Source organism: Centruroides sculpturatus, unplaced genomic scaffold, assembly GCF_000671375.1.
Source record: "Centruroides sculpturatus isolate CEXI.00-Female unplaced genomic scaffold, Cexi_2.0 scaffold159, whole genome shotgun sequence".
NCBI classification, from domain to species: Eukaryota; Metazoa; Arthropoda; class Arachnida; order Scorpiones; family Buthidae; genus Centruroides; species Centruroides sculpturatus.
This window is the reverse complement of record NW_019384659.1, coordinates 77,138-103,598: the sequence shown is the minus strand read 5'-3', so window position 1 is coordinate 103,598 and position 26,461 is coordinate 77,138. Positions and strand designations below refer to the sequence as shown.

General features: G+C 30.4%; 1 protein-coding gene across 5 annotated transcripts in view; it reads left to right on the top strand.

Moving 5' to 3' along the window:
* Positions 1–26,461, top strand: part of LOC111626493 (uncharacterized protein C05D11.13-like) — a 52,659-nt gene extending 26,198 nt beyond the window's left edge. For all 5 annotated transcript variants that reach the window (XM_023369876.1, XM_023369878.1, XM_023369874.1 and 2 more), the window contains 2 exons: positions 12,152–12,314; positions 25,907–26,461. In XM_023369876.1, the coding sequence (XP_023225644.1) occupies positions 12,152–12,314; positions 25,907–26,400 (657 nt within the window). In that variant the 3' untranslated portion in view covers positions 26,401–26,461. The remainder of the gene's footprint in view (positions 1–12,151; positions 12,315–25,906) is intronic.

Sequence of the window (26,461 nt, the reverse complement as noted above, 5' to 3'; positions counted from 1 at the left end):
ATACACAACAACCTTATCCCACAAACAACACTTGAACTTATCAAACAACAGGTTGCTGATCAAATACATCAACAGACAGAAACATTTAACATTAATGAAGATCACGTAACCTGTCAGGATAATCCAGCAACAAGCACTGATTACAGCACACACACAACAAGTACCACTAATGATACTGCAGGCACTTCCCCATCCATCACTGATAACATAGACATAGAATTAGTTAATACACTCTCACTTATATTTCAGGAAACACTCACTAAATATACAGGTACAGATCCCACACAAAGACCACGAATACCGAAAATCAACACGTCAAAGGTAGTAGGAAAAACACTAAATTATGTAAACACTCACTTACTACCAAACTACATTCATTCAATTTCTACACTCTCAGACATTCATACATTAGTTTATGCTGGGGCAGTCACAGTAGTAACACACCATGGACTGAAAATACACTCACAGACAGACACACACAAAACACAATTCTATCACAAGCCTGCCTGGCAGAGAAGAATAGAAACACAAATAAATGACATTAGACAGCAATTAGGCAGGCTGACACAATACACTAAAAACAACATAACACCCAAATTAAAGAAACAACTCAAAAACATTTTCAAGAAAATCAAAACACACACAAAACATGAACATCACAACACACACATTACAGAATACATCGATACACTAAAACAAAAACTCGCAGCCAAAGCACGTAGACTCAAACGATACAAAACATGTACACTACGAAAACAACAAAATAAATTATTCACAAACAATGAAAAACTTTTCTACAGACAAATCAGTACCAAAACAAACACTGATACACAGCACAGTGGCACACCAACAGAAGAAGAACTCACAACTTATTGGTCTTCTCTTTGGTCCAATGCTGTTACACACAATGCTGATGCAGGCTGGATCAAGGAGGAGAACAGAAACTTGCATAACATACCAAGTATGCCCTGTGCTGAAATAAACATACACGACATTCGCTACGCTGTTAACAGAACACACAACTGGAAGACACCTGGTGTAGACAACATTCACAATTTCTGGTACAAAAAGTTTACATCACTGCACCAGGAACTAGCTAAACATCTAACACACATCATCATCAATCCACAAGACATGCCAAAATTTCTTACTCGGGGCATTACCTACATGAAACCTAAAAACAACAAAACCACAGACCCCACACAATACAGACCAATTACATGTCTTCCAACACTCTACAAATTATTGACATCCTGTATCACAAACAAAATATACAAACATGTTGAAGAACACGACATTCTTACAGAACAACAAAAAGGTTGCCGTAGAAATCACAGGGGATGCAAAGAACAGTTACTCATAGATTCAGTCATTCTACGGCAAGCACACAAACAACACAGAAACATACACATGGCATATATAGACTACAGAAAAGCATTCGACAGTGTTCCACACAGTTGGCTGCTACATATTCTACACATGTACAAAATACATCCATCACTCATTGCATTCTTCGAAAACACTATGCAGCACTGGAGAACAACACTACATCTCAGGGTTAGTAACACTTCCATACAAACAAACGAAATATTCATTAGGCGAGGAATTTTTCAAGGAGATTCCTTGAGTCCTCTCTGGTTCTGCCTAGCCCTGAATCCATTATCCAACATGTTAAACAACACGCAATACGGCTACAATATCAGACACGAAAAAACAACACAGTTTACACTCTCACATCTCATGTACATGGACGACATAAAACTTTATGCATCCACACAAAAACAACTTCATCAACTCCTACAAATCACACATTCATACACTAAGGACATACAAATGGAGTTTGGCCTAGACAAATGCAAAAAACTTCACATAGAAAAAGGAATCCTGAAGAAAGAAGATTTTGCACTTGGAAATGGAGACGTTATTGAATCCATGGAAGAGGGCGAGTTCTACAAGTACTTAGGATTCCAACAGGCCAAACTAACAGAACATACACAAATAAAGCAACGATTAATTAAAGAATACCAAAGTAGGTTAAACGCTATACTTAGAACACAGTTAAATGCAAAACACACAGTTAAAGCAATAAACACATATGTCATCCCAGTACTCACATACTCTTTTGGAGTTATACATTGGACTCACACAGATCTCGAGCAACTCCAAAGGAAAACAAGAACAACACTTACTAAGCATAAACAACATCATCCTAAATCCGCCACAGAAAGATTAACCCTTCCACGTAAAGAAGGCGGACGTGGCCTGATTGACATAGTTAACCTTCACTACAAACAAATACAGTCACTGCGAGAGTTTTTCTACAAGAAACAAGAAACATCACAGTTACATAAAGCAGTAACTCTAGCAGACTCAAATAACACACCATTAAACTTACACTCACATCATACAGACATGACACAACACATAAAAAGCATAGACACCATCAAGCAATCGTGGGCTCGAAAGGCACTCCATGGCAGGCATCCTTATGACCTGGCCCAGGATTTTGTTGACAAAACTGCGTCAAACAGCTGGTTAGATCGGGGATGCCTCTTTGGGGAGACGGAAGGATTCATGATTGCCATACAGGATCAGGTCATAAATACTAAAAACTACAGAAAACACATACTCAAAGATACAACACTCACAAATGACACATGCAGAAAATGTCACATCATGCCAGAAACTATACAACACATCACTTCTGGTTGCAAGCTCTTGGCACAGACAGATTACTTACATAGACACAATCAAGTAGCAAATATAATACACCAAGAGCTTGCAAAGAAACACAAATTGGCAGACATCCACGAACCATACTACAAGTATATTCCACAGACAGTATTGGAAAATAACACGCACAAAATGTATTACGACAGAGCCATAATCACAGATAAAACAATTTACCACAACAGACCAGACATCACACTCATTGACAAACACAATAAAATCACATACATTATAGACATAGCCATTCCAAACACTCACAATGTACAAAACACATGCACTGAAAAAATTAGCAAGTACACAGAACTTGCCCAGGAAATAAGGCATCTGTGGAGGATGGATAGGGTAGTTATTGTACCTGTTGTTCTCTCCTGTACAGGTGTGATACCACACACGCTACACAAAAGCCTGGGAACATTACAATTGAGTAGAAATACATACATCACACTACAGAAGGCCACTATATTGAATACATGCCATATTGTTAGGAAATTCCTTAATACAGACACTGACACACACATTTAATTTTAGTTTTGTTTTGGTTGCTATGCCTTGACTCTGGTCCGGCATAGTACACAGCCACCGGTGTGTACCGAGTATTACCCACTAAACCCAACACAATAATAATAATGTCATAAATACTAAAAACTACAGAAGATAGAAAACACATACTCAAAGATACAACATGCACAAAATGTACTATGAAGAGTCATAATCACAGATAAAACAATTTACCACAAAAGACCAAACATTGCACTCACTGACAAACACAATAAAATCACATACATTATAGACATATCCAATTCCAAACACTCACAATGTACTGTACAAAACACAATGCACTGAAAAAATCAGCAAGTACACAGAACTCACCCAGGAAATAAGGAATCTGTGGAGGATGATGGATAGGGTGCTCATTATACCTGTCATTCTTTTCTCTACAGATGTCATACTAAACACACTACACAAAAGCCTGGAAACATTGCAGTTGAATAGAAACACAATTATATTGCCATTATATTGAATATATCATATTGTAAGGAAATTCCTGAATTTCCTTACAATATGATATATTCAATATAACACACCGACACACTTATTTAATTTTTGCTTTGTTTTGGTTGCTATGCTTTGACTCTGGTCCAGCATAGTACATAGCACCAGTGTCAACCAAGTATAACTCACTACACCCAACATAATAATAATAAATAATAATAATAACAACTATTCATCACAATAGACCTGACATCACTCTCATTGGCAAATGCAGTAAGATCACTTGTATAATAGACATCTCTGTTCCAAATACTCATAACAAAAAAACATCCACACTGAAAAAATCAACAAGTTCCAATTTCTCAAGAAATAAGACAGATGTGGAGGATAGATAAGCATTTATTATATCTGTTGTCTTCTCTTCTCTGCTGTAATAATACATACACTACACAAAAATCTAGAAACATTAAACCTTAATAAAAACATATACATGGCACTACAAAAAAACTGCAATATTGAACATGTATCATTGTTAAGAAGTTTCTAGATGTTGACACATACACCAATAACACAGCTTAATAATTACACTTGTTTGGATAGCTATGTCTTGACTTTAGTCCAGCACAGCATTTGGCACCAGTATCAGTTGAGCATGACATTCACAAAATAATAATAATAATAATGGATACAGACACTGACACACTTATTTAATTTTAGTTTTGTTTTGGTTGCTATGCCTTGACGCTGGTCCGGCATAGTACACAACCACCGGTGTGAACCGAGTAAAACCCACTAAACCCAACATAATAATAATGGCTTTAATATTACAACAGATTAATACTTTATTAATATGTTGTTTTTCTGAATACATTTTTATCTATTTATATTTTTAGTATATACTGTAATAAAGATAATTTATTGAAGTTTTATGTAATTAAAAAATATGCACTGTTAATAGAAAGACTATTAAAAAATAGAAAATTGCAGGTACAGTACATATTCAATCATTATGAAATTTTAAAGAATAAACTACTAAGAAAGATGCTTGAGGAAATGCATTTAATTTTTCTTTTATATAGTTTTCATTCAATAGAAAAAATTGACAAAACTATAATGATGCAAAATTATTTCACATTGATCAAGATACAGTAAACTCCCGATTATCCATGCACAGATTATCCGGTTTGTGGATTGTCCATACATGAATTTAATTTTAAAAAAATAATTATATGTGTATGTATTTTTTAAATAGTTGTTCACTTTCATGTTTATGCATCCTATAAGTGTGCAGGTGTTCGTATTTAGATGTTCGAAGTGGGTGGTGGGGTTATATGAAGTCAGCTGGACTGGTTTTAGTTAGGCCGCTTCTTCCGCGCTGGACATTTCTTTTCGGAGGAGAAAATTATAGTGAGTACCTTTATACAAAGTTTCATTTAGTTGCATGTTATAATACATATTACAATTTAAGATTTGATTATATGTACATATGTGTAATACATATTATACATAATATGTTTTTCAAATAACTCTCCCACAAATACCTTAAAATGCCTAATAATCGAAAGAAAGTCATACTTACTATAAAACAAAAACTAACGTTAATTGAAAAATTTGAAAAAGGTGAATCTACATGTTGTATTTTAGAAATAAATAATTATTGTTCGGATTATCTGTGTTTCTGGATTATCCGTGCCACTTCTCCCCACCATTAGCCCGGATAATCGAGAGTTTACTGTATTTAGTTAATTTCTTTATTTGAAAATAATTACTACAAATATTACATAAATTTAGGAGCATCTTTAGGAGCAAAATTTGTTTTTTTATTAAACAAAGAAACATTTGTGAACTTTGGAATAACTCTCATATTACATTGAAACAAAAGAATATTTTAATTCTTTATTGACTAGCTACTCCATTTAATATTGTAAATTAGACACCATTGCTAATAAATCCCTAAGTTCAATACCTAATAAAAATATATTTTCATCATTTTCAAACGATATCAGGAGATATCATCTGAAGTGATTTTTGGACAGTCTGAAACGTCCGAATGACATGACATGACGTAATATTACTTGATTACAAGTGATATCATTTTGAGTCATTTGAATTGATTTCAAAGGATACCAAATGCATTGTTAAACAGCTTTTTTATAGAAGTCAGAAATTTTTAATTAACAACAAAACATTTTTTATTATATTTTTAAAAGCTTCTAGACATAATGTCAAGTGATGTAAATTACAACATGATATCAATTCATATGCCTTTGTGTCCTTATTATACAGTTTGTTATATAAATGTCTACTGGGACATATCTTATTACTAGGACTTATTATACTGGTGTCCGGGTTCTGCAAATTGAGGAAATTTATTCAGAAAAAACAATCTTTTTTTAATTTGAAGAACCCGAACACCAGTATAATATGTCCTAGTAATAAGATATGTTCCAGTAGACATTTATATAACAAATTACAACATATCACTTGACATCAATTGATGTTAAAGGTTCAAAAATTGAAAACAGATGAGAACAAGTTATATCACTTGAAGTAGTACATCATAGTGTCAACTGACATCAAGTCATTTAATAATCCTAACAGCTGATATCATGTCATATCATTTGAAATCATGTACCATTAACACATGAGTTTAAATTATTTTTATTTTATTTTAACATAAGTTAACAAAATAAAAATAATTTGAACATAATTTATTGTTTTAAAAATTACACTAAAATAAATTTTAACTGTTCTGAATATAAAGTGCTTCCAATTATTCCAATAATAGATATTTATAGTTGTTAAACCTACTGAATACCTACTATTAATAGTTGTTAAACCTATTGAAACCTACTATTAATATATAATCAATAAATATTGTTTAATGATTATATAATGATCTTATTAAAATATTCCTTCTAGTCTAATTCTTTCTTTCTGCTAAGTTTAATGCTTGATTCAGTACAATAATCAGATATTTAAAAATTAATTTTTCCAAATTAAGTGATTTTGCAAATATCAGTACAGTATTTCCACAGAATCTGTAATGTTTATTATTGTCTTTCTTGCTCTGGTTATAAGTATACAACTGTTCTATTATCTTTAACAGTGTGATTTTATTTAAACTTATGCATTAATAAAGTTTTATCCCAAGTTTATTATCTAGTTTTTATCTATTATTTCTTCATTAATTGAATCTTGATGATGATCTTTTATTCTTGTGTTCAAATTTCTGTATAGCAATCAATAATAAATTAATCTGTACCAGAAAAAAATCCACACAAGTTTGTGTAACACTTTTTACTTTTTGAAAAAACTATGAACTAATAGTCCAAACTAAACAGTTTCAAAAGGTGATGAAAAGCTGTATTTTGTTTTTTTGTTTAAATTTGTAGTTCTACAAGTCCCTGTCATGAAATATGGTGATTCAACTTTAGGTGTACAATGCAAATTTTTGTACAAGTTTGTTTTGCATTTTTCAGATAGTATTTTATGTGATCGATAAGCTGATCTGTGTCTTTTGCCTTCCACGCCTTTTCACAAAGGATTGTCTTTAGAATTTCCCAAAATCCTCAATTGGTGTAATTTCTGACACATTTGCAGGAGAGTTGTTTTCCTTTATGACAAAGGTGTTATTTTTTGTCACAGATATTGCAGTATGGTTTTGATGTAGTAGAAATTTTTATTTGACCAGAAGACATATTCTGCTTGAGAATAGTTTTTTTGAATTGTATACTTGCTTACTGGAGAATTCAAGAAAACTTAAAAATAAAAACCATTCAACTATCCAGCATAATTCTTTAATAACATAAAAACGTTTTCAAATGCATTAAGCATTCATCATCAGTTATTTCTCTAATTCGAAACAGGAATTCAAAAAATTATGCAATTGAATTTCAAATAAACGGTATCTAAAAAATTAAAATGTAACATGCTATAATGAAAATGATGTATACAAATTTCTATGTATTTAATAAATAATAATAAAAATAAATAAATAAATATCTATCAAAGATCATCCTAAGTCTGATTATGCCTTTTATATAGATCTATGCTAATTCGTCGCAAAAAGATTTCCAAGCAGACGAAAGCCCCTCGGCATCTCTATAGTTGATACATTGCATGCTCTTCTGTGCCCTGTGGATTTCCAGCTTTTCGAGATATTTTACCGCGTGTCTAGATCTGTAGCTTTTATTATAGAGACCTGATCCCAGAAGACAGTAATGCCTTGTTGTTTAGCATAAGTGGCAAGAATCGTACTGTCAACAGTTTTGTTCACCAAAAGCTTATGTTCATTGATTCTTTTTTTCAAATTCCTCAAAGTTGCTAAAGTTTTTTATGTTATTAAAGAATTATGCTGGATAGTTGAATGGTTTTTATTTTTAAGTTTTTTTGAATGTATGGAACCAGGTGATATTATATGTATTCATTTAAATATCACTAGACATTCATATTTTCTAATTATGGTTTCCTTTCAGTCCCATTGCAATCCAAACCTAAATTCTGCCCTCAAAATTTTTTTATTGGAAAACTTTAGAGGATATATCACTGGTATAAAATCCACCATTATCATTGAACATTCAGTGTGAGAGGGTGAAATAAGATTTGCCATCAAAAATGAACTTTTGAAGAGAAAATGAAGAGAATGTTACAGTAATCTTTTTACTTTGTTTTTGCTAGTAATCTTTTCATGTCCATTCTATATGGAATTACACCAAACTCCCAATTATCCATGCTAATTAGTGCATGGGCATGCATGGAAAACTAGAACAACAGATAATCCAAAATAGCCTTCTAAACCATAAAAACTATTCAGAGGTTTAAATGAACTACAATGTGTACACAGTTCAATCCATTAAAATGCAATGCAAGTGTGAGTTCCAAGTTTCATAAGCTGAAATGTAGATTTAGTCAGTAAATATAAAATGTAGGTTTCTTATATTTTCAAAAAATCATATAGAAATTTAAATCTTAAATTTTTTTAAATTACTGTAGTTTAATTTTAGGATTAGTAGGATATTTTATTCAAATCTGCTGTTTATAGCACCAACTTTGTCTACTGAAAGATACTATTCCACATTTAATGATTCACCTCACTTTAATCCCTTAGAATTGACAGTTGAGGAAGAAATGAAAGCTGATTGTTGTTCATGATACTTTATCATTTTGCATGGATAATTGGAAGTTTTGTATATGTGCTTCTTTTGATATTTAATGTGTTTTTGTTTTCAAAGCTTCATGTAGTCAATTATATAAATTTTCAGTTTCAGTTCTTCAGATTGAATTGAAACCTTGTCACTTGGTTTAAAAGTCCTCTTCAATCCTTCCAACTTTGTCTTTGTTAGTGTTTATTGAAGCAAAATCTGCATGATTTTAAGGACTAGGATAATTCTTGTTCCTCAAAATAATGCTTATAAGTCATTCACATTATGATTAAAGATGTTCTAATTATTGGCATTTTTATTTTACTATAATTTAAAAACTGATTTATGTAATTCATACAAACCTGTTTCTGGTAGTAATCCACTCTTGAAATATTGGAAAATTCCATATATAGTCCATTTTGAAATTCCTTCAAATTAAAATAAATTTACTGCAAAATGATTTTCAGTAAATTTATTTCCTAATGTTTTATTTAATATATAAGAATTGTACTCTTAGGCATAAAGCATCTTTTGTTCCCATTTTGAAAGAAGCAGAAAATCAAATGCAGAAAAAGATTCTAGAATGTTCTATATTCCATGTAGCATATATAGCATGTGTAGCATAATTAAAACTTATTAGTTGTTAGCTAGAACCTGAGATATTTTGTGGAGAGTTTTTTCTAGATACCCATTACAAGAAAAATTGCTGTTTTACTGATTTTAATTATTTAAATTATTATTTTAAAATATTAAAGTAGTAGTAGTTTTTTATTGCTTACAACTATTATTAAAGATTGTTTGAAATAAATAATTCTAAGCTAATTTAAAATCAGAAAAATAACTGTCCAAACATAAGCCTTTCCTGGTAATATGGTATTCTTTATGTTTCAAATCCTTTCAGCTGTTTGTGCAGTTATCAAGATACTGATGGTCAGGATCATCAGGATGAATAGAATACAAATAATTCATAACAGGCATACAGTAAGTTGGAAAAATTAATTAATTACAGTTGACCCTCCCTATAACACTGTTGATTATTCTGTTTTATATGAATTCCATGTTGTACGAGTCACTTAGATTTTACAAATACGTGTGTTGGGCTGTGAACGGCTTATGTATTTGTAAAATCTAAGTGACTCGTACAGCATGGAATTCATATATAACAGAATAATCGACAGTGTTATAGGGTGGTTGACTGTAATTAATAAAAATATAATTACAAAATAGAATAAAATGATATGTACTTGAAGTATTTTTATTATTTTATTCTGTTCTGTAATTATATTTTTACTATTATAAACTATAGAAATGTGCCCTTTTCTGCTAAATGATTGTTGCTCACTTAATCCTCTGATATGGTGTTCTAACACCACAATCTAAAATCCTCAAAGATGTTTTGCTTGTAGGTGCAAAGCCAAAGCCATAAAGTACCTTCATTCCAGCATGGTGTGCTCCTCTCAAAAAGACAATCTGTTTCCTTGCAATGCAATTCTGCCCATAAAATCTGCTCAGAATTAAATCTCTAAACATCCTTCAATGATAAATTGGTTACCAATCTACCTCCTGGAAGTCCGTGCCCCTGGGTTATTAACACTGTTAGTTTGCATAATAGACCACATTTTGCCTTATGTATTAACACTGAATTATTCTTTAATCAATATACATTCCTCCTTTTTTTTCTTTTTTTTTACTTTTCCTCCTAAATATTATCTTTCTGTATTTTCAATCTTTGCAAATCTCTTTAAAAAAATAATTCATCCTTTTGAGTCAGTTCTAAATTAAAGCTCCAATAATTCATCCTTGATTGAGATAACAAGTAAAATATTGGATTCAATCATCATGACTTCCATAATTATTTGGTAGCAAAAGGCATACAAATGACTACAGATGTTTTCAACTTCTCTATTTTCTTCCTTGTTTCTGGCCACCATTTAACATTAACTTTTTTGTATTTTTACTTATTAATTAATCAGTTTTTCTGTTACTGTATGTGTTTATGAATTGTTCATGTTCTATGTGTTTAACTCTTAATTTGAGTATTTGACATATATTCTATTTGTTGTTCCTGATGATAGCTGCATGAACAACTGAAAACATTTGAAAAATAAAGAATACTGGTAGGAAAGGCTTATTTTTGGACAGTTTTTTGTATGAATTACATAAATCAGTTTTTAAATTATAGTAAAATAAAAATGCCAATAATTAGAACATCTTTAATCATAATGTGAATGACTTAAGCATTATTTTAAGGAACAAGAATTATCCTAGTCCTTAAAATCATGCAGATTTTGCTTTATTACTTTGATTGAGGAAAGAACAATTCCCATAGGCCCATAGCATCATTTAGTCAGTAACAACTTATCTACATTAGAAGTGTATATTGCATCTGTACAGTACATATTTATGATACTTTGTATGTGCAAAGTTATTGGAGTTTATTAAGCATTTAGTTAATAATATAAAAGTTTGTTGTCTGTGTGTGTGAATTCTTTATAATTCCTGCAATTTTTGTCCAATTTAGATGAAATATTGGTTATATTCATTTTATGTTCTGAAAAAAGTATAGGCAACTTAGTTTGCAGAAATATTAACTATAGAATAAACATTTTATTGATTTCAGATCAGTGATTAGGTTAGTGACATCAGTGATCTCATTTAGTTCATGCTTGACTACAGAATATCCCTTAAGTTGCATTTTTAAACATTTTGGGTAAATAGTGTATTTTAAACTTACTTCGTTAAATTTAAACTTTAAAAAAAGATAGTTGCATTGTGTTGCTTCTACAACAATTTTAAAAAAAAATTTTTTATAGTGACCACATGATATTCTATTATCCAATTGGAAGTAATGATCTAAGATGCCTGTTATTTAAAATGCATTATTATGCATTAACTATGCTTCAATGGGTATATAGGTTACTTAATTTGAAGAAATATTAGCTACTCTTCTTGACTTTCTTGAAATCTGTACTCTTCTCAATTCTTCAATTTATGCTTTCTCAAGAAAATAGTCAGTCATGCTTGGCTGGGAAATTTCTAGTTTATTATAATGAAATACAAAATAACTTAGATTTAATATAATATAACGCTATATATGTGTTAGTATAACACTATAATTATGTATTAGTTCTAAAGTACTGAACTATTTATAAAAGAATTTGATAGGCACTTGGTGAACATAACTTATAATGTGCATGTATGACTTATAGATTTGAGCTTTGCTTCAAGCTAACTTTTTTCTAGAAGTAAATCAATTTAATTCAACCTAATATTTTTTAATGAAGGAAAATTCAAAGACTGAAGATACTATCAATAACAGAAAGGAATCAAATTATTCGAGCAACAGTGAAAATACAAATGATATGGAAGATAAGATTACATCTGAAAGGATTCCTTTAGAAATGGAAGTATACAACGGAGATGAATGTATGGAAGAATTCCAAAATGGTTTGTTTACAATTAAGATATTTTAAATAAATATTTTTGTGTACAATTAATCTCCACTTTTATAAATTCAATTCAGAAAAATAATTATTTTAATGATTTATATTTCATAAAAAATATTCTTATATAAGCTGAAACTAATTCAGCTTGAACATCTTAAATACAGTACTTTATTCAGCAACACTACAATTTATTTAAACAAACATTTTTGATCCTTTTCACAGTTCTGCATCAGATTTAATGTATAAATTAAAAGAAACTGAAAGTTCTACCTAACATTCTTCAAGAAAATTAAGTACAGTAGAACCTCGAAAACTCGGCACTCCGGATAACTCGGCCACACCCTGGCAGGGCAAAAAAATCCTTAGTTAATTAATTTTCATTATAGACAGCTTTATAAAAGTATAAAAGCGCTCATAAAGTATTTTTCTGAGGTCTGTCTTATCAGGTAAATTACTGTACACAGTGTATTCATTAATTTTCATTTTCATGTAGTAAAGGCTCTATGCCTTCATAAAGGACATACTTTTCCTCTGTTTAAGGGTATTTGGGCAGTTAATTCTCTGTTATATTCTCAAGTAAACAATACATACAAGTACAGTACAGTATTTTCTGAGGAAACACTCGTACTTATTTTTTTAACCCCATTCCCAATAACCCGGCATTTTCACAAACTCGGCCACCCTTCAGTCCACATTAGGCCGAGTTTTCGAGGTTCTACTGTACAACTTTTCAGTTTCTTCTAGTTTAAATTATCTTATAGTTTATACATTAAACCTGATGCAGACCTACGAAAAGGGTCAAAAATGTTTGTTTAAATAAATTATAGTGTTGCTGGAAAAAAGTATTTAAGGTGTTGTTCAAGCTGATTTATATTTTTTTGAAGGATGCATACAATGTTAATTATGAGAAATCAAAAGATTGCAATATTATCATCATTATTTATATACAGGAAAAACTATAACTTTTTAATCTATAAGAATAATACATAATATAAAAGTATTAACATACTTTAAACAAATAAAACATAATTCAGCAATGAGTTGCATAACTTTCCTGGCAAAAGAATTAAAATTGTGTGTGAAGCCATCTGTTATGAGATTTTATTAAACAAAATGCTTTTAATAAATTAACTAGCAGACCCTGCCACATGTTGTTGTGGCTAAAAATATATCTATTATAAATGTATAACACTTCCCCTGTGGGGGGGAATTTTTCGAAAAATTCCTTCTTAGTGTACATTCTCTTGATGTACAGTACCCTATTAAAACACAATCAAAAACACAAAAAAACCACATCTAAAATAGTATAAATAGAAGCAGAGTTCTTTACAGTAAGCCTTAATCCTGTCCATCTCCCCCGTGGGGGAAATTTCGACATGTATATTATATAAAAACACATGCGTATTCGAATGCAGCGTTGTGTCAAAATTTGGAAGGAATTGGTAGGAACAAACAAACATTACATTTTTATTTATATAGATAGATAGAAGATGATCTGTTTTAGTTCATCCTCACAGAAAAGCAAACTTAGGTTGTCGTACTCGTAGCACCATCTGTTGGTCATAAAAGCCTTAACCCTAGATGATATCTTTTAATTTATATGAATTATTTAATGGAATAATATACAGCCTATGTCCACCCTGAAGTTCCATTCTAAATATTGGTGAAAGAATTTTTGAAATCGGATGAGTAGTTTCGGAGATTACCCGCTACATACAAACTTAAAAACATTACCTCTTTATTGACTACTCATCTTTACCACAACACCGGAGAATAGTAATATAACTCTTTCTAACATGTTACCGGTGCGTCTACTAACTCTTAACGATCCAAAAAACGACCAAAACTAACGTTTTTGAACCCCTATAACTGTTCTTCTTCAGGCTTTTTCGAATCTCTGATGGAAAATGCAGCTCGTACAAACTTTAAAACAAACTTTCAGAAACAAAGGAACACGATGGCCCTGGCGGTATATGCCTCCGATCCAGATATAGACCCCGAATTTAAGAAAGCAAGAATTATCCGCACCACACGGCACGTACAACATATCAGATGGCTAGAGGCGGCCAGCATATACTTAGCTAACCTTAAGGATAATCAATGCATCAATTATAAAGAAGAAATTACGTTATCAACAGCGTGGCTAGCGTTTATGAATGGTAATTTATGATTGCCCGTTTTGGAGTCGACTGCGCATGACATACAACGACGGAAACGGGAAATGGGCATTCGAACTTACGTATTTCGAATTTAAAGTTTGTACGATCTGCATTTTCCATCAGAGATTCGAAAAAGCCTGAAGAAGAACCGTTATAGGGGTTCGAAAACGTTAGTTTTGGTTGTTTTTTGGATCGTTAAGAGTTAGTAGACGCACCGGTAACAGGTTAGAAAGAGTTATATTATTACCTCTTTATAATATTAGTATAGATATAGATATAAAAGGGCAAAAAATTTTATTAAAAAAAACTTTTTATATAACTATTATAAAAGGGTAAAAAGCTTAAATTTTTAGTGTAGAGAGAGATGAGTTTTATGAAAAATTGTAAATACAGATAATGAGTAAAATCTTCATTAAGTCTGACTCCGTTTGAAGTGTGACATGACCCTTCTATCTCTCCATCTCCTTAACCTTTAACGATACAATCCTCCCTGAAAAATTTCAGAAATTTTCAACAAAAGGTACAGAAGTTATTAAATTTTAAAGTAGATGAACAAAATCATTTCACACACAAACCCCCAATTTTTTTTGCATTTCTCAATGTTTCAAGGTCCAAATCTAAAATGTGAAAATCTTGGGAGTCATTTTTTTTTACTAATCCCCATATATATAACAGAGGGAAAATAATATAAGTAAAATTTTGATTCATTTTATGAGTACGTACAATAAAAACTATTTTTTAAACCAACATAAATAAAATATTCATATACATGCAGTTGGTTGTTTAATTTTTCACATTTCAATTAAATCATATACAAAGATCTTGTGTAGTTTAAAATTTTAATAATCTGTAGGAGAAAAAAGTAATCTGTTTCATAGATTGCATCAGAAATGCATTAAAGTTTTAATATGTTTAATCTCAGGATAGTTAAGTTTAAACATATCCATAATAAATTATAAAATAGGAAGAGGCAAACAACATTAAGTCTACACTTTCCTATATTAGCCCAGAACACTGAAAAACTTGAAATATACAAAAATAGGTTGGTTCAAAGATAAGTTCATTAATGCAAGAGATGCAGACAGCTTGGCAACAACATGGAAATACATTGTACAAAATAAGATTGTTAGAACATCATAATTAGTTCATTTATACTATATATTTTTTGTATATTTTTGAATTATTTATTTACATTTTACTATTATTCATTATTTATATTAATTTTTTTAGTTATTTTTGCTTTATATTCAAATGTTTAAACGTTGTTATTCTTTTATTGTATTCTATTTTATTGTATTCTATTTAATGGTAAAAATGTTTCATGAAAAATGTAGCCTGAGGATGGCCTATTAGACTATGTTCAAAATGTTTGCCAAATAAAAGCAAATCCCAGCAGCCAAAAAGGTGTTGATAAATTGATTTTGAATCATTCTGCTGAGATTGATTTAGATCAGGGATGAGCTCCCTTTTTCTATGTAAGGGCCACATTTCAAAAGTTTTGAACTGATGCAGGCCGCATACAAGATAAAAGAGGGAAAAAATGTCGGTAAATCACAATTATTTATTCATATATAATTATAAATTAGAATAGGTATACTTAATTTAGCTTCTGGAACTGATGTAAACGTAATATATTGAAAATATTTGATTAAATATTAGTCACTGCTAGTTTTAAATTGGTTTCAATGTGAATCTGTTAGCCAGTTTCTTGTTTTAATTTTTACTAAATTCATTGTGAGAAAAACTATTCACATATATGTGTTGTAGAAAATAATGTTTGAATTTTTGCTACATACTTGCCTAAGCTAGGAAATTGATATATTTATACATATTTTATATGGCATGGGCTGCAAAAAATATTAATGCAGGACACAGGTTCCCCATCCCTGATTTAGATATTTCATACCATAATAATTAGATACAACAAAGCATGATATAATTTTGCAGTTTATCAAACACATTGTGCATTTAGGTTACTTTCAAAAATTCACATAATGCTGCTTTAGAAATTTCTAGTTTCAAAGAAATCTGTTTTATTGATTTTGTAAACTTCTAGAAAAAGTTTGTTCTATAAATTCCTTATTCTTATTAAGTCAATCTTCCAGTCTATGGTTAATCATGTTCCGTTAATGATAATTTAAAACTTTTTCATTCATTTTATAATTGAATTCCTGTATGATGTCTCATTATTGTAATTAGATAAACTTTCTTCTAACTACTAAACATAATTCACTCTCTCTTCCAATGAAATAACACAATTGATTATCTGAAAAATTAAAATAAATTAATTTCTTTATTCAAAAAGGAAAACTTGAACAAATTAACTCTGAAACATTTACAGATACCTTCTGTTCCATTAAAATAAAAGCAAACATTTTAAATTGCACAATGATTTTAATAATTTAATTTATATACAGGATCAAATGTTTTAATTGCACTCAATTATATATGTACTAGCTGTTTGCTGCGACTTCGCCCACGAGGATTTTGCAAGCAAACCCTATTTATATTCAGTATTTCAATAACCATAATAATTGTTATATAACACCTACTGCTGAGAATGATGAGAATTGCTGAGAATCAAACGAACTATTTTCAATTTGATCAATTTTCTAGAACATTTACAATTGTTCTATAATCGAACCAATATGCAATAACAAATTTGAATTTAAAACGGTTCGAACATTTTTAAAACCGAAATAGATAAAAATATTTATAACAATGTCTGAAATGTTATTAATTTAATACACCTAAGTACTCAATGAAGACTAAATCCTCTCCCTCCCCCCGAGAGGGAATTTTGAAAATTCCCTTCTTAGTCTGCATTGCCATGGCATACCCTACTACAACGCAGATAAAAACAAAAAATCGCATCTAAAATAGTACAGTAGAAGCTGTTCTTCCGGTTAAGCCTTAATGCTTTCCCTCTCCCCCCTGTGGGAAAATTTTGAAAAATCCCTTCTTAGTGTGTGTTTTCATGACGTACCCTAACTGTGTACCAAATTTCACCTCTTTAGGTTCAGTGGTTTGCTCTGGGCGATGATGAATCAGTGAGTGTGTCATTCAGTCAGGACAAGCAATTTTATATATATATAGATAAGTAACCACAAACTGTGAACACAAAAAATTCTATAACTACAACAAAAATAAAAATAATAGAGGTAAAAAGTTACATTAAAGTTATAGAATATTATAGAATGCTTTCTAAGTGTTTGATATGGTGTTTGCATTCTTAGCATTTATACATTGATGTTTCTAGTTAATAGAAAAGTTCTGATATCTCAGTCCTTTTAATTCCACATAGTTGTATGTGGTTTTTATTAGATATGCCTTGTATATTTGGTGTTAAAGCATATACTGCTAACATGGTTATGACACTTTACAATCATGTACTTTTATTCTTTTAGTTACTAAACAAACTGATCTTACTGTATAATGACTGAGATGAGAGATCTGTCCAAATACCACATTAATTCACTTCAAACAAGGTTAATGCCAAAGTTTGTACCATTGCTGGAAGCAGTCAGCAAAGCCATTATTTTCAAGATGGTTATCTTGCGAGCTGATGTTTTGCCTACTTGAATGTTCCTTCATCCTGGAGAAAAGAAGGGAAGTCTGCAGGTCTTAGAGAGTTGTGGGAGCAAGGACACGTTGTTCTTGGATAAGTTTTTTGCAATCAGATTAGATCAATGACTCTGATGAGGTTTGAGCAGCCATGGCAGCAGCTCTCAAGATGGTTGCAGAAAATTACTTTACTAACTGCTTCCAGCAGTGGTATGAACAGTAGTATGGATGTTGTCAGAAGTGCATAGCTGCATGTCAAAGGTGATATTGCATAACTCTTTTCTTTCAAAAAATAATTTCTTAACCTGTCTTAGAACTTATTGTCTTAAGGGAGTATACATAAACACTATGTTACTAGTTAATATATGGTAAGTAAGAATGAATAACAAATTAATATTCATTCAGAATTTACAATATGAGAAAAAAAAGAAAAAAAAATTTAAGCTCTACCTGTGATATGATAGTCCTTTATCGTAGCTGTATTAGGTGTATAAACAAAATTATTAAGTAAAAAATTGTACTGAAATATTTTAAATATTGAAATATATATATAATAATTACAATAATATTAAAATGGATTGAAAAAATAATTTATTATTCTCATACTTTCCTTTTTTCAAACAAAGAAAAAAATTAAACTGTTGTCTTATTGGCCAGAACTGGTATCTTCTTTGTCATTTCTTCTTGGCCTATCTGTGAATAATCCTAAATAGTCAATTAACATTCACAATGTGTTTGTTAATTGACTATTTAGGATTATTCAAAATGGTTATTCAAATTGACATTCAGAAGTTCTTGATTTTTCATGAGTAGAGCACCAAATTACACAAAATCATCTAACAAACCAGTAAAAACAAAAATATTTTAACTATAAATGTTTTCTTTTGTCTACAATGAACATTGTCTGGTATTCTAAAATATAAACTGACAGAAAGGGTGTTTGAAATAAATCAAATAGATCCAAAATTAAAAAAAAAAAAAATTGAGAAAGCTGGCAATGTTCATTTTAGGCAAAAGGAAGCATTCATAGAATAAAATATTTTTGTCTTTTACTGCTTTCTTAGGTGATTTTATGATGTTTTATTGCATATACAACTAGTTTTAGTTTTTACTTGAGTACTTAGGTGTATTAAATTAATGCTAAATGATCAATGAGTAGATCATATCAGGGCTTCATTATCTTGTGATATTTACACTATGGATTCATTGCAGTGTGAAAGCTGTCTCATAATGATCATAATTATATTTAATAGAAAAAATTAATTAAATCACAATATTTTAACTTTAAATTTAAACAACATATGCAAAAAATACTGAAAAATAGCCAACTTCTGTACTAGGTTGATTCAAAGAACTAACCCCAATAAACACTCAGATTCCTTGACTATGTTGACACAACCACCTTATGTATCCAAGAAATACGATTTATTATCCTACAAACGATTTCTACCTGCACCACAGATCAGCATCAGGTATATTTGAAATTTATGAAACGTCTCATTGTATCTGTTCTAGTTCGAACGCTTATGTGCAACTAAAATTCAATTTCTGTGTCCGTTCGAACAATTCATTAAAATATAAATAAATACAAGATAAATAGAAAATAACTAAATACATAGATCCAAGTCAAGTAAAATAACATAAAATACAATAAAACAAAATAAAATAATGTAAAATTAACATAATAAAATATATCCATATAATAAACCTAATTCTATGGACCGAGTGCGTGTTGTATAACATATTATACTGCGTTATGATCAATCATATACTTCCACGCAGTTGGTAAATATGTGACATCTTTATAGTTTAAACATTTGCCCATACTGCCGGATCCCTATATTTCAAATTTTTCCAAAGTCATTGCTAAAGATGGTGAGCACACCTGTCTAATAACCTTAGCTTCATTCCAGTCAATCACTGAACCTTCCATTTGTGCCCCTTTGGATAGTGCTGTATTGCAGTGCTTTCTACTTATACACATGCTCCTTAAGTCTTTTACTCAACCTCCTGATGGTGACACCAATATATTCTTTATTTATTCCTAGTTGATCATTTTTGTATGGTATTCTGTACACCCCAGACTGTTCTTCCTTCTTTATCCTATCCTTGTCATTTCTAAGCAGACTATAAATCATGGGAGCCTGTTTATATATTAATCTTGTACTCTTGTAGTTGGCTACTTCCTTCATGATACTGTACATTCCTCTGCTATATGTGAATTTAGTAATGTCTTTGTTTGTATTCTCTTTTGCCTTCTTTTTATTAGGAACTCAGTACGATCTTATTAACTTTTCAACAATTTCTGTTTTAAATCCTAAGGATCCAGCAATGGTTTTGATCCTATTTAACTCCTGCCACCTGTCGTATATGTTGGAGCAGTAATTAAACGCCCCTCTAATAAGAGCCCTAAATGCTGACAGTTTATAAGTGGGCGGAATTAGAAATTAGAGCAACTTAGTAAAATAGAAGTGCATTTTTTAGACATTAACATTGCATTTGAAAACTTTTCCTTAACCACAAAGGTATACAATAAACCTATGCACGACCCATTATACATTTCTTCCTTGTCCAATGATCCACCTGCTTTACAAACTGTCGGCATTTAAGGCTCTTATTAGAGGGGCGTTTAATTACTGCTCCAACATATACGATAGGTGGCAGGAGTTAAATAGGATCAGAACCATTGCTGGATCCTTAGGATTTAAAACAGAAATTGTTGAAAAGTTAATAAGATCGTACTGAGTTCCTAATAAAAAGAAGGCAAAAGAGAATACAAACAAAGACATTACTAAATTCACATATAGCAGAGGAATGTACAGTATCATGAAGGAAGTAGCCAACTACAAGAGTACAAGATTAATATATAAACAGGCTCCCATGATTTATAGTCTGCTTAGAAATGACAAGGATAGGATAAAGAAGGAAGAACAGTCTGGGGTGTACAGAATACCATACAAAAATGATCAACTAGGAATAAATAAAGAATATATTGGTGTCACCATCAGGAGGTTGAGTAAAAGACTTAAGGAGCATGTGTATGATATAAGTAGGGAGCACTGCAATACAGCACTATCCAAAGGGGCACAAATGGAAGGTTCAGTGATTGACTGGAATGAAGCTAAGGTTATTAGACAGGTGTGCTCACCATCTTTAGCAATGACTTTGGAAAAATTTGAAATATAGGGATCCGGCAGTATGGGCAAATGTTTAAACTATAAAGATNATACTTCCACGCAGTTGGTAAATATGTGACATCTTTATAGTTTAAACATTTGCCCATACTGCCGGATCCCTATATTTCAAATTTTTCCAAAGTCATTGCTAAAGATGGTGAGCACACCTGTCTAATAACCTTAGCTTCATTCCAGTCAATCACTGAACCTTCCATTTGTGCCCCTTTGGATAGTGCTGTATTGCAGTGCTCCCTACTTATATCATACACATGCTCCTTAAGTCTTTTACTCAACCTCCTGATGGTGACACCAATATATTCTTTATTTATTCCTAGTTGATCATTTTTGTATGGTATTCTGTACACCCCAGACTGTTCTTCCTTCTTTATCCTATCCTTGTCATTTCTAAGCAGACTATAAATCATGGGAGCCTGTTTATATATTAATCTTGTACTCTTGTAGTTGGCTACTTCCTTCATGATACTGTACATTCCTCTGCTATATGTGAATTTAGTAATGTCTTTGTTTGTATTCTCTTTTGCCTTCTTTTTATTAGGAACTCAGTACGATCTTATTAACTTTTCAACAATTTCTGTTTTAAATCCTAAGGATCCAGCAATGGTTCTGATCCTATTTAACTCCTGCCACCTATCGTATATGTTGGAGCAGTAATTAAACGCCCCTCTAATAAGAGCCTTAAATGCCGACAGTTTGTAAAGCAGGTGGATCATTGGACAAGGAAGAAATGTATAATGGGTCGTGCATAGGTTTATTGTATACCTTTGTGGTTAAGGAAAAGTTTTCAAATGCAATGTTAATGTCTAAAAAATGCACTTCTATTTTACTAAGTTGCTCTAATTTCTAATTCCGCCCACTTATAAACTGTCAGCATTTAGGGCTCTTATTAGAGGGGCGTTTAATTACTGCTCCAACATATACGACAGGTGGCAGGAGTTAAATAGGATCAAAACCATTGCTGGATCCTTAGGATTTAAAACAGAAATTGTTGAAAAGTTAATAAGATCGTACTGAGTTCCTAATAAAAAGAAGGCAAAAGAGAATACAAACAAAGACATTACTAAATTCACATATAGCAGAGGAATGTACAGTATCATGAAGGAAGTAGCCAACTACAAGAGTACAAGATTAATATATAAACAGGCTCCCATGATTTATAGTCTGCTTAGAAATGACAAGGATAGGATAAAGAAGGAAGAACAGTCTGGGGTGTACAGAATACCATACAAAAATGATCAACTAGGAATAAATAAAGAATATATTGGTGTCACCATCAGGAGGTTGAGTAAAAGACTTAAGGAGCATGTGTATGATATAAGTAGGGAGCACTGCAATACAGCACTATCCAAAGGGGCACAAATGGAAGGTTCAGTGATTGACTGGAATGAAGCTAAGGTTATTAGACAGGTGTGCTCACCATCTTTAGCAATGACTTTGGAAAAATTTGAAATATAGGGATCCGGCAGTATGGGCAAATGTTTAAACTATAAAGATGTCACATATTTACCAACTGCGTGGAAGTATATGATTGATCATAACGCAGTATAATATGTTATACAACACGCACTCGGTCCATAGAATTAGGTTTATTATATGGATATATTTTATTATGTTAATTTTACATTATTTTATTTTGTTTTATTGTATTTTATGTTATTTTACTTGACTTGGATCTATGTATTTAGTTATTTTCTATTTATCTTGTATTTATTTATATTTTAATGAATTGTTCGAATGTATACAGAAATTGAATTTTAGTTGCACATAAGCGTTCGAACTGGAACAGATACAAGGAAACATTTCATAAATTTCAAATATACCTGATGATGATCTGTGGTGCAGGTAGAAATCATTTGTAGGATAATAAATCGAATTTCTTGGATACATAAGGTGGTTGTGTCAATATAGTCAAAGAACTAACATTTTCATCATATTTGGTGACAACAGTCAGGTTGCAAGTTTTTAAATCAGAATTGTTTAAAGTGTTCTTTTAATTTAAATTCTTTGGTTAACCTGATGGTTGTCATCAAATGTGAATGAAAACAGTTCTGTCAATAAACCCAATACTATTAAACAATATGATTATTCTTGAGTATTTATAATAGTCAGTTAGAATTTATTAAAATAGATATGCCAAAATTTGTGATGGCATTGTCTTATCATTTTGTTATCCTAATTAAATTATTAGTAACATTAATTTGTTTTGATTTCTTCAATAATTACAACTCAAATCAAGTTTACCTATAATATTAATAAATGAAATTAAGACTTGTCAGTTAATAATAATGTATTTTTATAATCAAATTTATTTGTTTGCTTATTTTAGGTAATTCATTATTTTCTTTATATTTAAAAAATATGTAGGCTTTCAGTATTTTTTTTAACTGTTTGCTATTTAATTTATATTATTTTTTAAAATATAATCAGAGACAAATTTAGTATTTGGTAAAAATTTGTTGTTTAAATTTACTTATGAATACTTATTTTAAGACAAATTAAAATCGGTATACCATTATTCCTCTAACCATCATTATTATCCTATATTATAAAATTTAATGAATCATATTTAAACAAAATAAATTTAAATAATAATTATTATTATTCTATTTTATNTGTATAAGTAGAGAGCACTGCAATACAGCACTATCCAAAGGGGCACAAATGGAAGGTTCAGTGATTGACTGGAATGAAGCTAAGGTTATTAGACAGGTGTGCTCACCATCTTTAGCAATGACTTTGGAAAAATTTGAAATATAGGGATCCGGCAGTATGGGCAAATGTTTAAACTATAAAGATGTCACATATTTACCAACTGCGTGGAAGTATATGATTGATCATAACGCAGTATAATATGTTATACAACACGCACTCGGTCCATAGAATTAGGTTTATTATATGGATATATTTTATTATGTTAATTTTACATTATTTTATTTTGTTTTATTGTATTTTATGTTATTTTACTTGACTTGGATCTATGTATTTAGTTATTTTCTATTTATCTTGTATTTATTTATATTTTAATGAATTGTTCGAATGTATACAGAAATTGAATTTTAGTTGCACATAAGCGTTCGAACTGGAACAGATACAAGGAAACATTTCATAAATTTCAAATATACCTGATGATGATCTGTGGTGCAGGTAGAAATCATTTGTAGGATAATAAATCGAATTTCTTGGATACATAAGGTGGTTGTGTCAATATAGTCAAAGAACTAACATTTTCATCATATTTGGTGACAACAGTCAGGTTGCAAGTTTTTAAATCAGAATTGTTTAAAGTGTTCTTTTAATTTAAATTCTTTGGTTAACCTGATGGTTGTCATCAAATGTGAATGAAAACAGTTCTGTCAATAAACCCAATACTATTAAACAATATGATTATTCTTGAGTATTTATAATAGTCAGTTAGAATTTATTAAAATAGATATGCCAAAATTTGTGATGGCATTGTCTTATCATTTTGTTATCCTAATTAAATTATTAGTAACATTAATTTGTTTTGATTTCTTCAATAATTACAACTCAAATCAAGTTTACCTATAATATTAATAAATGAGATTAAGACTTGTCAGTTAATAATAATGTATTTTTATAATCAAATTTATTTGTTTGCTTATTTTAGGTAATTCATTATTTTCTTTATATTTAAAAAATATGTAGGCTTTCAGTATTTTTTTTAACTGTTTGCTATTTAATTTATATTATTTTTTAAAATATAATCAGAGACAAATTTAGTATTTGGTAAAAATTTGTTGTTTAAATTTACTTATGAATACTTATTTTAAGACAAATTAAAATCGGTATACCATTATTCCTCTAACCATCATTATTATCCTATATTATAAAATTTAATGAATCATATTTAAACAAAATAAATTTAAATAATAATTATTATTATTCTATTTTATTATTATTATTATTATATTTGCAGAACTTTTTTTATTGAACTTTAAATGTTAAGTAAACTTTGAATGTTAAAATTTAAGAATAACTCAGAGCTATATTCTTGCTATAATGAAGAATATAAAGGGTGCCCCAAAAATCAGTTAACCATGTTTTTGTTTTGTGTGTTCCAGGTACACTTGTGAATATGAATCATAAACTGAATTTAGAACAACGTGTTTTTCTTATACAAAATTGGTGGAAATGTGATAAAAAATATACAACAATTAGGAACATGTTTATTGAAAAATATCCAGCTATTGAACCTCCAACTCGTCAAGCAATTTACAAACTAAATAAAAGATTTGAAGAAACAGGAGCAGTAGTAGATTTGCCAAGATTGGGTCGACCAAAAACTACAGTAACTAATGATAAAGTACAAAAAAGTAGAGGGACTGGTTGTCGGCCCAAATAAATCAACAAAGAAGAAGTCAGCTGAATTTGGAATCAAACAATTCAAGGATACTAAAAAAGTTAAAGTTGAATTCCTATGAAACATTGTAATTTGTGTTTTGAACAAGAAGGATCTCATTTTGAACCATTTTTGTAAAGTTTGTAAGTAGTAAAGTATTTGAATAAGAGCAACTTAATTGTTATAAGGGTTCACTGACTTTTGGGACATCCTGTAGTTTTGAGTTATGCCTTTTGTGACATTTATCATATTTTATATATTTTAGATTATACAATTATCTCAATAACTAATTTTAAAATATACTGAATTTTTTTAGCTGATAAAATTATCAGAATTACACAAAAAAGAGAAAGGAGATGGTCAAAAGAGAGGCGACAAAGATGGTTGGATAAAGTTAATCAAGAAACTTTGGAAAAATTAAAAGAATTAAAAGCAGAACAAATGAGACTAAAGCAATTGGATGAAACATCCAAAGATATTGAACTTGAAAGGAAAATTCTTCTAGATAGTGTACGTTATCAGCAAAGTTTAAATGAAGATCCCGTCCAACGTAAAAGAAGATTAGCTAAGGAGAGAAGGAGAAGATGGTTAGCTAAACAGAGCCAAGAATCTTTACAAAATTTGAAAAGGGTACAGGCAGAACGAAAACGTTTAAAACGACTTAATGAAACACCTGAAGAAAAGGCCATCAGAAGGAAGAAAGATGCTGAACGTCATAGAGAAATCAGACAAAACAACTTGCTCAATCGTCAAAATTTACATGAAGAACCAATTAAAAAGAGAAGAAAATCATCTAGAAGAAGAAGATAACTATAAATTAAACTGAAAACTCAAAATTTTATAAAGTAAACAATATACACAATATGACAAA